Raw genomic sequence first — 12,334 nt, forward strand, 5'->3', positions numbered from 1 at the left:
GGCCGGCAATCCATGCTGGCGCTGCGGGTGCAGGACAGCAACAGGATGGGCCTGCAGACCCCGCAGATGTAAGTGCTGCCGAGCGGCTTCCTGGGCAGGCGTAAACACCTAACGCTGCAGAGACGTGCTTGAGTGGGTGAGGGGTGACCTAAAACCCCGTGGGAGCAGCGAGAGCAGAGCTCCTGGCAGCCAGGGGTTTGTGCACAGTGGATGCTCTGTCTCTGCCAAAAGCTTTCTTAACCTGTTTGTGTGCCCGTGATACATTCCAAATTGCAACGTGCTCTCTCAGGTGCTCCTGTGGAGGTGGCTGGGGGGGGTGTGCATAAAATGGGGACTTGTAACCCTTCTGGCCGAGCAGTTTTGCTCATGGGGGTGCAGTGCACTCCCATCAGTGACTTCTCAGAGCAGCTGCTCTGCTGGCACACACGTGTTGCTAGTTTTCTTATGAGCAAAGGTGGAACGGTGCAAACAGTCACTCAACTCCTCTGTGTCCCTCAGGAAGAACAGAGAGACATTTGGGAAGCCGAGCTCGAGCAAGCTGACACCTGCCACGTCGGAGAGGAAAGTCAGCTTCTTTGGGAAGAGGTACTGGCAGCTTTACCTCTCTGCCCTGTGGGTTACACCAGCCCCAGTGCCACGTCTGTGTGCAGCTGTGCTGCCTGGGCAGGGCTGTGCTGCAGGGAGCAGGGGCCTGGGGCCAGCAGCCCCTGAGCTCTGCCCTCCGCACAGGGGTGGCACAGGGCTGGCTCCCAGAGCTGCCCTTCCTCTTGGGAGTGAGATCTGCTGCAGGCCTTAAGAGCTCCTCAATGTATTTGCCTGTTTAAGGACAGGAGATATTTCCAGTGCACTCTGCCTTGCTTTCTTCTCTCTAAGATGCAAACTTCCCGAACTCCTGTAACCTTTAGGGGTTCATGGCTTTCTGTGAGGACTTGCTGGTATCTTCTGTCAGGACACCACTGTTTTAGGGATCTATCCCTTTTAAATATTCCTGAACTATTTCAGTCTTTCAACCACCTTCACCGTTTTGTTTCTCCATCTTTGGGGTGGCCCTGTGACCATCCCTGTGGCAGGGCCTGTGACTAGCCCTGTCCCTGTTGTGGCAGGCCCTGTGGCCATCCCTCTGTCCCTCCCTGTGACCAGCCCTGTCATTCCTGAATTATTTCAGTCTTTCAACCACCTACACCATTTTGTTTCTCCATCTTTGGGGTAGCCCTGTGGCCAGCCCTGTCCCTGTTGTCACAGGCCCTGTGGCCATCCCTCTGTCCCTCCCTGTGACCGTCCCTGTCCCTGTTGTCACAGGCCCTGTGGCCATCCCTCTGTCCCTCCCTGTGACCAGCCCTGTCCCTCCCTGTGACCAGCCCTGTCCCCCTGTCCCAGGGCCAGCGGGGCGCGCAGCAGCCAGTTCGGCGTCTTCGGCACGGAGAAGATCAAGGACCCGCGGCCCCTCCACGACAAGGCCTTCATCCAGCAGTGCATCAAGCAGCTCTGCGAGGTAGGCGTGAGGGGTGCTCCCCAAAGTGTTTGGTTTCCATGGCTGCTCCCTGAGCTCTGGGGTAGTGACCACCAGGCCCTGTCTCTCCTCAGTTCCTGGCAGAGAACGGCTACGCCCACAACGTCTCCGTGAAGTCCCTGCAGTCTCCGTCCGTCAAGGACTTCTTAAAAATCTTCACCTTTATCTATGGGTTTCTCTGCCCTTCCTACGAGCTTCCCGACTCAAAATTTGAAGAGGAAATCCCCAAAGTTTTTAAAGAGCTCGGGTAAGGTCATTGCTGGGCTGTGCTGCTAAACAGATGTGGTGCAGCTAGAAGTGTAAAACTGTGCAGGACAGCTGGGGAGAGTGGAGAGAGTCCTTTACTCCCTTGAAACTCTGAAACCACCATGCTGAGATTATTTTGTTTCATTTTTGTTTAGCTCTGAGTTGACTCTGATTCTCAGACTACGGTTTATATTTGAACTATAGGCTCTTGGAAGCTTGCTTCGTAACTGAAAATCTAATTAATCATCTTTATTTGTATTAAACTCTGAGAGACAGACACATTTATTTTTTTTTACAGACTCTTCTGATTCATTCTCTTAAAATTTAAGAACTAAAAAACAATTTCAGAATGTTGGATCCATTTCCTTTAGTCAAAAATCATTTCTCCTGTAATTTCCCTCATTCTGCTTTCAAAGCAGGGAGTGGAAATAACAAAGACCACTGAGGTGAAAGAGACCCAGAGTAGCTGGGTGTGTTATCTCTAATTTGTTCAAGTGTTTGGAATAATTAATGCAACAACACTTCTCAAGAAAGAAAATCCTCTGCCTTGGGATAATAGTGAATTTTCAGTCTCATTAAAAAAAAAAAGGCAAAGTGTATTTTGCTTCTGTAGATTTGAGGCTCTGATGGAGTCAAAGCACTGGGGCTCCTTAGATGGAGAAACAAATCTGTTCAGTCCACTTCTCAGTATTTTAATACAGTTTTGGTTTAAGCTGTAGCATTTGAAGCTTCTGGCCTAGCTGAGGTGCTGACAAGGAAGCTGCTCTCAGGAGGCTTCACTCTGCTGCTCCAAGGGTGTAATCCTGGATAGAAAGGCTTATTCTGAGAACTCCCTTTACATTGTCTTTTGAGAGTTTGAAAATGGACTCAAATGATTAGTTTTAAAAGATTCTCAGGCTGAGTGGCTCGTGAGTGCTTTCTCAGAACTGTCAGTTTATCAGTAGCTTCTTGTCCTATGTTCTTGAAACAGCAGGCACCGAGCCTGTCAGAGTGCAGGGGGCACCTGGCCCATGCTGGCAGTCCTGTGGCTCAGTTTCAGGTAGTCCTGTGAGGAGCAGGGAATTGGAAGGGACCTGTAAGGATCATCAAGTTCACCTCCAGATACTCTGTGCATAACAGAATGAGCAGCTCATGGTAACTGAGTAAAGGCTGCTGTAAGCTCAGCTGCTCTCCCTGTGATGTGCAGTGTAGAGGACAACAGAGTGTTCTTTCTGTGCCTCAGTCTGCATGTGGAGATGTGCTGGTTTTTGTCATGGCTGTTTGCTGCAGCTATTAAAGATGTCTCTTTGTTTGCCTTGCAGGTACCCCTTTGCTTTGTCAAAGAGCTCCATGTACACAGTGGGAGCTCCACACACGTGGCCTCAGATCGTGGCAGCTCTGGTTTGGTTAATTGAGTGTGTCAAGGTAGCCTTTTCCTTCCTTAACCCAAATAGTTCCACTGTTCAGGCTGGAATGTTAGTTTCAATACAGAACTCTTAAATGGATGGAATTCTCAACAGCAATTATTCAGGTGTTCTGTGACTGTTGTACTGAGGGAGGGTTTGATTGGGTTTTTTAAGCAGTTGTAACTCTGCTGCTGCCAGCTCAGGTCTGGGCAACGTTGGCCTGTGTGGCAAAGTTCAGCCCTGCTGAAGTGGGAGCCCAGTGCTGAGGCTGGGAAGAGGGCTCTGGCCCCTCCTGTGCCTCCAGTCGGCCAGGATGAAATCCTCACCCCTGTTCTGTGCCCTGCCATCCCTAACCCCTGTGCTCCTGCCTTGCAGCTGTACAGTGCCATGAGGGAACATGCCCCCTCCTTCGAGGAGGGGCAGGGCTGGGGCGGGGAGACCGACGACGGCATCGTGCACAACAAGGTACTGTGGCAATAAATGCCCTCAGAACCCTCCAGCTGAGCTCTCCCACGGGCTGCACAGCACAGGTGAACGAGGCACAACAGCTGTAGCTGTATTCATTCATTCTGTCCAGTTTTTATAGTCACAGAGTCCTCTTGGAGGAGTAGTAGCATGTAAAAAGCAGTTTCCTGAGCAGGCCTCGTGGCCAGTCTGCTGGGAAAGGCTGGATGTGAAACCAGAGTGCCTTGTTCTCTGCCCTGCCAGACAGGGGGTCGTCCTGCCCTTGGTTTATTGTCTCAGGAGGGTCTCACCTGTATTTCTCTTCAGTCTTCTAAGCTTAACAGCAGTACAATGTAGACAACTATAAACGTGGTGGCTCCTGCTGATATCTACTCAGTTTACCATTTGAAAATTGGATGTAATGCTTAATTTCTGAGCCACAAGATAGGGTGGCAATGTAATCCAGGCACTGAAAAGTCCAGCAGCTTGCTTTCTTGCCAATTTGTTGTAGGCTAATAGGACTATTCAGATTTAACTTGGTGTTGACTTACAGCAGCTGTTTGGAAGGGGTTGTGTCAGAACATTTAATTAGAAAATTGCAAAAATCAAATTAAATCAGAATTTCGGATTAAGGTTACAAACCTGGCAGTTGGCAAGTTTGTAACTTGTCATTAAAAAAGCATTTTGTCAAAAAATGCTTTGGAACATGAGCTTCCAAACTCAGATATGTCAGTATGTTGAAACAAAATTCATACTACTGGTGTAATTGCTTCTGAGAGATCTGCCATTTCAAGGCTCCAGTAATTTTTTTGGCTAACCTTTCTTGAACTCTAGACCAGGTCTCTGGCACCTGCACATCTGAGGCATAGTGAAGAGGTCTGCCAAACATACCTGCCCCTTCCATAAAGCAGCCTAGGAGCATCATGTGCTTCAGGGGAATAAATCCTGCAGTGCTGTGTCTGCTCTCCTTGTTCAGTGTCCCAGAAAAATGCATCAAGTATTTCCAGGCCCTTAGTGTGAATTCTGGGTGCCTCCTGCCTGAATGTAATCTGAGGTTCTGTGTTTAGAAGGAGGAAAAAAGGTTGCTTTTGACAGGGATGTAGTCAAATCAGTGAGAGATATTTTTGTTCTCTGTTTAATTCCATTGGTTGGGTGGGTTTAGGCTCTCCAGATATTTTCCAGCCCTTTGAATCACTGAAATGAAAGCTTCTAAAATTGTTTTCAGCTTTTCATGGACTATGCTGTGAAGTGCTACGAGCTCTTCATGAAAGGGAGAGATACTTTTGAAGAACTGGATGCAGAAGTGCAGTCAAAATTGAGTGAGTTGTGCTTCAGTGAAGTGTTTACATGTCTTACTGGGTTCCCCTCTCCTAGATACTTCCTAAATACTAGAAAAGTGTTTACCAGAGGATGCACATCTGATGAGTGAACATTCAGCATCTAAAAGCTCTGGAAACAGCCTACTTTGTAATTAAAGGGCTTTTTTTTAAGGGTTCAGAGTGTTTTGGGGTTTCTTTGGTTTTTTTTTAGCTTAAATTAACTGCAGATAATGGGTCTGTCTCGTGCTGAAGTTAAGGTGCAGATATTCAGATGAGATTATGATATTCAGTGAGATTAATTTGTAACCACCTCCCCTCTTTGTTTTCTTCCCTCAGAGGATTTATTTAATATAGATGAACTCCAGATAGAAGTTTTAGCAGCTGACAACAAAAGGCTTCAAGAAGAGATTGCAAGACTAGAAAAAGAAAAAGAGAGCGAGCCGGTGAGTGATCCCTGTCCGTGCCTGCCTACCTGGGGGGCTGAGCTTCTGGTACTGACCACTGCTCTCGTCAGTAAATGAAGATACTGATGATACATTACAACAAATGGACAATTATTTTCAGTGCTCTGTGGGGTTTTAATTAGGCCAGATTATCACAGACTACACCACTACAGTATGAGGCATTCACCGTGGAGTCTTTGGCCACTGCTCGTTTGATACTGTGAGGGTATTTTCAGGTAACGAGATCTTGCGCTGAATTAAATATTAATAAAATACTTGAACCACTTCTTTTTGTTTTTCCCTGAACTTCAACATTCTCTTTTCCAAAAGCATTGGTATGAGATCTTCTCAGGGGATGAGAGCACAAGATTCAGTGGTAACTATATATTTTAGGCAAAATGGTTCTTTTTGAGAAGATGAATTCTGCTTTTAGTAAGTCAGGAGTTTAAAAATGGTTTAGTGGCTGTGCAGCTGGCACCCTGAGACTGCTGCTTGTATTTCCTTGCTTTTAGTTTTATCTGTCCTTTGTGTATTATTCTAATTAAGTTGTAAATTACCTGGACTAAGAACTTAACACAATGCCTGATGCAAACTGCAAACTAAATGCAGGAATTAAGGTGCAAACCATCCTCTCAGCCTTTTTTTGTCATTATTTTAAAGCCGCTTACCTTGATTTAACTGTCAGAGATAAAAATGTATTCAAGTTCTTTTAAATCCACCTTTCTACTATAGAAGTAGAACCAATTCTCTCTGAAGGCTGTTGTTTGGTCAGTGCCACTGACAGTGGCTGTCTCCCCTCCCCTGTGCCAGGACCGCAGAGTGTCGCTGCGCAACGTGAGGTCCTCCCTGCAGGCAGACGTGCAGAAGTACCAGGCCTACCTGGCCAACCTGGAGTCCCACATCTCCATCCTGGACCAGAAGCTGGAGGGCGTTACTGAGGAGGTTGAGGCAGCAGGTGAGGCAGCCTTGGCACAAATGGGTAGTGAAGGTGGAAGAAACTTTAAAATACTTGTGATCCCTGGCTCCAGGACAGAGTGAGGTGTGTTGTGTGTGATGATGCTGCAAAGAACCTTTCCAAAATGGATTGCTAATAGAGAGATTTTTTTTTTTGTCTGATAGTTGTTTATACAGTAATGAATTACAAATATTATTTACTTGGAAAATTACAGAGAGATTAGGTTCAAGTGCCTAGGCTGTTATTTGACATCCATTTGGCAATGTTTTGTGAACTCCAGAAATGGAAGTAGAAGCCATGAAGCAGGAGAACGCCCGGCTCCAGCACATCTTTGAGAACCAGAAGTACTCGGTTGCAGACATTGAGAGGATCAATCATGAGAGGAATGAGCTGCAGCAGACCATTAACAAGCTGACTAAGGAAGTGGAAGCAGAAGAACACCAGCTGTGGAATGAAGAGATAAAATATGCAAGGAATAAAGAGGCGGTACGTGAATCCCCCGGCACTGGGAGGTGGCTGTCAGTGTTCACACAACTGAAACCTGGGCTGCTGCAAACTTCTTTCCTAAATAACAGCAGCATGGATATGTCTTCATAGGCTGCAGTGACAAGAATTGCTTCTGTTTATTATCTCTGAAAAGTGGTTGTCTTTTTTTTCACCTCTTTTCTGTTTTGAGCATAATGGAAATGTATGCTTGCCATATCTTTTTCCTGCATGGCAAGGGACAGAGCCAGCACCTGCACCACTGGCAGCTCTGTTACAGCATCAGGAGCTCTGCTGCCAGGAGCCTGAGATGGCTTTGGTAACACAATCCATCTCAGGCTAGTGCTAAAATTCCATAGCAAGGAAGTAATGCAAAGCTAGTGCTTTGAATCAGGATCTCTGCACACATTTAGGGCCAGATCAGTCCCTTATGTGGGACTTGTAATGGTTTTTAAGGGCCAGATTCAATTTCCTTAGGCATAACAAAAAAGTGTGGCCCTGTAAGTGGTGGGATTTAAAAGCTTCTGCTTTGCTAGATAGAGAACTAAAACCAAAAGCTTGCAACGTGTTTTGTGTTTGGTAGGGTTATGTTTCATCCAGCACTCAGTTAAACTGCAAAAGCCTGGAAAAGCACTGATGATATTTGGTGTCTGCATGTCCATGGCACTCATCATCCAGGCCACAGGGTGTTTAATAAGCTTTGCCTAGCAGAGTGCTCGAGTTAGTTTGGCACTGGGGTGTGTGGCTATGGGGCAGTTCCTGTCAGAACCCAGGAGAGAAGGCACATCAGCGTCAGGCCAGTCGTGGGGTTAGCTGCCTGTGTCCTTCCCAAGCATCTTGTCCTTCCTCTGTCAGCTAATCCTTGGGGCAGGGAGAAATAAGGCAGGTGAGCAGGGAAACGATGGGTGGAAGGGTTCAGTCTGGCCCACAGGCACTGAGGAACCCGGGAGAACAACCCCTGAGGGAACCACTGCTCTGTGACCCAGCCTGTGCTGCACTGCCAGGGCATGCAGCAGGGCAGGGAGTCCTGTGAGCACAGAGCCACTCGGGACCCCTGTGAAGTATAGATCAATGCTGCTTGCAGAGCTTTTCACTTGCTATGATTTCTGCCCCTCTCTCCTGTGCACAGATTGAAATGCAGCTGGCAGAGTATCATAAACTGGCTCGGAAGCTGAAATTAATTCCAGTGAGTGCTGAGAATTCCAAAGGCCACGACTTCACGATTCAGTTTAACCCAGAGGCAGGGCCAAACTGCCTAGTCAAGTACAGGACTCAGATCAAGGTAAGCAGAGTCAGCACCAAATGTCTGTGCTGCCACATGCCAAAAAACCCTGTTTTGTTGGAAAAGTCCCTCTCAGCCTCTCTGTGAAACCTCACTGGCAGTGTGATACCTGTGTGATGTGTTGCCATAACTATGTTATAGTGTAGGAAGGGAATTTGGTATTGGAGCAGCCTAAATAACAACAGGAGAGGGGAAGGATGTGCTGGGGTACAGCTCAGTTCAGCCTCACAGGCTGCACCAGCCAGATCTTCCTGGGCATGTCTTACAGGCTCCCCTTATGGAGATCATCAACCAGACTGAGGAGGAGATCCGGAAAGCCACGCAGCGGAAGATGACTTTGGAGGATACTCTGGAGCAGGTGTGTGAAGGGGTGCTGAGGATGAGGACTGAGACCCCATGATCCTACCTGCTGGGCTCATCCCACCTTCTGCAGGGGTGGAGCTGGGGGTGGTGGGTGCCTTTTTGCTTGGCTTTGGTTTGTTGGTGTTTTTTGTTGGGTGTTTTTGAGAGGAGGGGAGGAAAGCTGTGAGAAGAGTGCTTTAGTTATGATGAAATCTAAAAGTGTTTGTGAGAATTAGGGTCTCCTGTTGGTTGAAATGTGTATTCCCTGCTCTGAGGATTATGCAGCTTGCATACCTTTGGCCATACACACTGGAAAGACTTGTTTTAGTGTTGCCCATTTCAGTCTGTCCTGTGGTTCCCATCACTGACAAGTTGTCCTCTGGGCACTGGTGTCTCACCAACACTGCTTCAGCCACGTGTCCAAACCAAAGCACCCCAGGCTGCTGTGGAAACAGCTAAGGCCATCCCAGCCTGGCCTGTTCTAAATGATTCTGGGCTGCCACGTGCCATTTGTGCCAGCATGGATTTATAGGCTGGAATTATTTTTGCATTATTTTCCTGGTCCTGTGTTCATTCTAGGTGAATGTAATGGTAGTGGACAAGAAAAACAGTGTGAAAATGCTGAAAGAAGAGGCTGAAAAGCTGGATGATCTCTACCAGCAGAAGCTTAAGGTAAACCTTTTTGGTTGATGACAGCTTATCATTATATTCATTATATTTTTATTCATATCTAAGTTTTTGGCTTGCATTTTTGTTTGGACTCTGCCCCTCCCTCTGCTTCCTTCATCCCTCTTGCAGGATTCTCTCATTCTTTTTAGTATATTTCAGTGCTACCATGAGTGAGTTTTCAGTTTCTCCTGAGAGAATCTGGCCTGGTACTTTGGCAGGTGCCATGAACCATAAGCTGCTACCTGCAGCAGTAACAGCAGTGGGAATCATCTCCTGACCTTGGGAGGGCTCAAAGTGTGGCCTTGAAGGAGATCATGGAGTTAACAGTCTGCCTTGTCTGTTCCATTTGTATGTAATAAACACTCATTAGTAAATGTGTTTAGTTCTGTTAAAAACTACAGAAAATATTTGACTAAAAGCCCACAAAATGATTATTTTATTATTTGTCTGAAAGCACATTAATGATATAGAAGTGTTTCTTTGCTGCTTCACTCCTAGCTGAGCAGCAGAGACAGCCCTGGTGGTTAGCAGGGAGGTGCTGGTGCAGTCCCTCCAGCCTCCTCTGACAACACAGCTCTGGGGGCAGCAGGAAAAGGCTCTTTGAGCCAAGCTGGTGTTTCACAGATCTGCTCCTTCACACCCAGCTCCAGTGCTGTGGCCCTGGGGCAGGGTCACTGCAGTGCTAACAGCTCCTTAGGTGGTTGTAGGCAAGACATTTAGCTTATTATATTCAAAACCACCTGAAATTTGGCTTTTAATCTATGCTGTTGCAGCTGCTTTTGTCTTAAGGTGAGCTCATAAAATACTCGGGTGCAGCTGGGTGGTCATAACAAGACAGCCATGTAATTCCTTGTGTCATCTTTAAAATGCTCTCTACTAGACTTCAATATTACAAGTCAGTAGTAACACTTCTTGAGATGAACTTTGAAGGGAAAAGAGCTGCAGCAAAGACTGAAATATGGTTAGAGAAATATAGGGAACGTTAGTCTGAGTTTGGGCAGAAGATGATACAGAAAATACCTGAAACTGGAGGTCTGGGGAGAAGTCCTGGGGTGGTTTTAGTCCTGAGTTTGGAATTCTGTGAATGCTGAATTCAAGTATCAGGATGTAATTGGGTAATATACAGGAGAAAAAAAATCCTATCTGTTCTTGAGTTAGGCAATTAATTTTTTTTTCTCCTCTTTCTTTGTTTGCAGGAGGCAGAAGAGGAAGAGCAAAAATGTGCCAATGAACTGGAACTGCTGGAGAAACATAAACAACTGCTCGAGAGTGGTGTCAATGAAGGTCTCAGTGAAGCCACAAATGAACTGCATGACCTCCAACGACAGTAAGGCCCATAACTGCAGGTTTTCTCTGTTGTGTATTTTGGGTGTTGGGTGTTTTAAGGACAAAGACATTTTCTTGACTCCTTATCTAAAGTCATTGGGAGGGAGAATCCCTCTCAGTACATGAATTTCACAAGGTCACAGCTGAAAGGTGTTTTGCCTCAACACTTGACACTTTGCCAGGATATTTGTCTGCTGTATCAGAGCTCCTGTTTTCCATGTAATTCTTTTCATGTGTGTGGCTGTAGTAAGGAAATTGGTTTGTTCCCAAACTTGTGACAATGACATTTTACAGTTTAAAGTCTGTAAAGTGACTGGTCTGACTCTAGTCTGACTCCAGTCTAAGGTTCTTTGTTTCTTACCAGTTAGCACAGTTCAGTCCTTTTTCTTATGAGTATTAGTGTATATAAATCTAACTTGGTTCAAGGTAATACTAATAGAAAAAAATACAGCTAAATGTGAAGATGTATCAGACTTGAAGTGATAGTTTTGGATCTCAGGGATTTCATAATCATGGGTGTGACTTTGAGTGTCTTCACTTTGCAGGTACCAGGTTGTTATGCAGACAAGGACAGAAGAGAGCAGGAAAGCTGGTGGCAACCTGAATCGTCTCCTAGAAGTGATTGCTACTCATGTAGTGTCCATAGAGGTGAGCTAAAATTTGATGTTCAGTATTAAACCTTTCTAGAGACATGTGCAGCTGTGGGAACACCTGGAAATGAGAACTAAGTCCTTCCAGTAAAGTGTCAGTTTAGGGCTGCTGCACTTAGTCTGTTTAACTGATTCTAGTTAAATGTGTTGTCAAAACCTGTGGTATAAATCATCAGAACTGACCAGTAAATTTCAGCAGTAACGTGCTGCCAGGTTTAATCTGCTTCTTCCAGAGAAGTGTTGAACTGAAACTGCTTCCCCTGGGCAACAATGGCTGGAAATGCTTTAGCAGAAGCTGTATGAGAGAGACCATGAGAGTGCTGATGACAAACTTTCTGTAACTCTTCTCTAGAAATACCTTGATGAACAGAACGTGAAAATTGACAGAGACTATGAAGAATTCATGTCTGAAGATCTGTTGTCAGCCCTGACCAGGATTCTGGACAGTTACAAAAAGAAGGCTGAAAGTCTGTAATGACTGAAAACGTGAGGACCCATTTCCCTGCTTCTGGAGCTCTGGTGTGGTGCCTCCACAAGGACAGGCCCTGCTGGTGTCTAGCAGGGAAACAGGCTTGAGGTGCAAGGAAACCTTCAAGAACTTCCTTTGCTTTATTGACCCAGAGTAAAGAATTAAACCAGATATTTACATTTTCTTAAACCAGGCTTTGGAACTGCCCAGAGACTCCTCTTACATGAGTAAGATTATTTTTTTTAATTTTTTTTTTTTTTTTTACAAAACCTCTTTGTACAAGGTTAGTTCTATAGTGGTCTTGTAAATAGTGTAGAGAAAGACAGCTGAAGACAGAAGCTGTCTCTGGCTGCTCACTGCAGGTGGAGCCTCGCTGTACTTCTGGAATGCATGTACCTGAGAGGGCTCTGAGGACAGCACGTGGATGCTGGCAGTCAGTCCAGGTGGGGCTGATGTTGGATGTCCCAGCGGCCTGGAAGGAGTCTGTCTTCTTGTCAGACCAGTCAGACTCTTTTTTATCTTCCTCTGAAAAGCAGCACTAAAAGCAGTGCCTGGGGAGCTGTGCTGCAAGCCCCTCTCGGGGGTGTGTGCTGCCTGCCTGGGTGCTGTGGGTCCTGAGCTGCCCTGTGTGCACCTCGGGCTGTTGAGACAATGTCAATAAACCGGCGCTTATCAGTCGTGGCCAGCTGAGCTTGATGGCATCTCTCACAAGTGCCCAGCACCAGGGAGTCTCCAGGAGTGCAGTGGTGCCCCTCACCCCTCCAGAGGCCACGGCACCGAAGCTGGGAGCAGCCACACCCAGGGAAGTGGC

General features: G+C 46.4%; 1 protein-coding gene across 1 annotated transcript; it reads left to right on the forward strand.

Moving 5' to 3' along the window:
* The first annotated feature begins 12 nt into the window (after positions 1–12).
* Positions 13–11,529, forward strand: NDC80 (NDC80 kinetochore complex component). The gene is made up of 16 exons (XM_008940540.1): positions 13–68; positions 499–585; positions 1,378–1,492; positions 1,585–1,757; positions 3,058–3,160; positions 3,517–3,606; positions 4,811–4,904; positions 5,241–5,347; positions 6,158–6,302; positions 6,583–6,788; positions 7,915–8,067; positions 8,336–8,425; positions 8,989–9,081; positions 10,275–10,405; positions 10,950–11,052; positions 11,407–11,529. The coding sequence occupies exons 1-16, from the start codon at positions 13–15 to the stop codon at positions 11,527–11,529; spliced, it is 1,869 nt and encodes a 622-aa protein (XP_008938788.1).
* The last annotated feature ends 805 nt before the right edge of the window (positions 11,530–12,334 follow it).

Source organism: Merops nubicus, unplaced genomic scaffold (assembly GCF_000691845.1).
Source record: "Merops nubicus isolate BGI_N331 unplaced genomic scaffold, ASM69184v1 scaffold21745, whole genome shotgun sequence".
In the NCBI taxonomy this organism is placed as follows: Eukaryota; Metazoa; Chordata; class Aves; order Coraciiformes; family Meropidae; genus Merops; species Merops nubicus.

Bases quoted from the DNA above. Each gene is read 5' to 3' on its own strand.
- NDC80 (XM_008940540.1), top strand. From the start codon at position 13: ATGCTGGCGCTGCGGGTGCAGGACAGCAACAGGATGGGCCTGCAGACC. The intron at 1,493-1,584 runs GTAGGCGTGAGG...GTCTCTCCTCAG, and splicing joins GCATCAAGCAGCTCTGCGAG to TTCCTGGCAGAGAACGGCTA. The intron at 6,789-7,914 runs GTACGTGAATCC...TCCTGTGCACAG, and splicing joins ATGCAAGGAATAAAGAGGCG to ATTGAAATGCAGCTGGCAGA.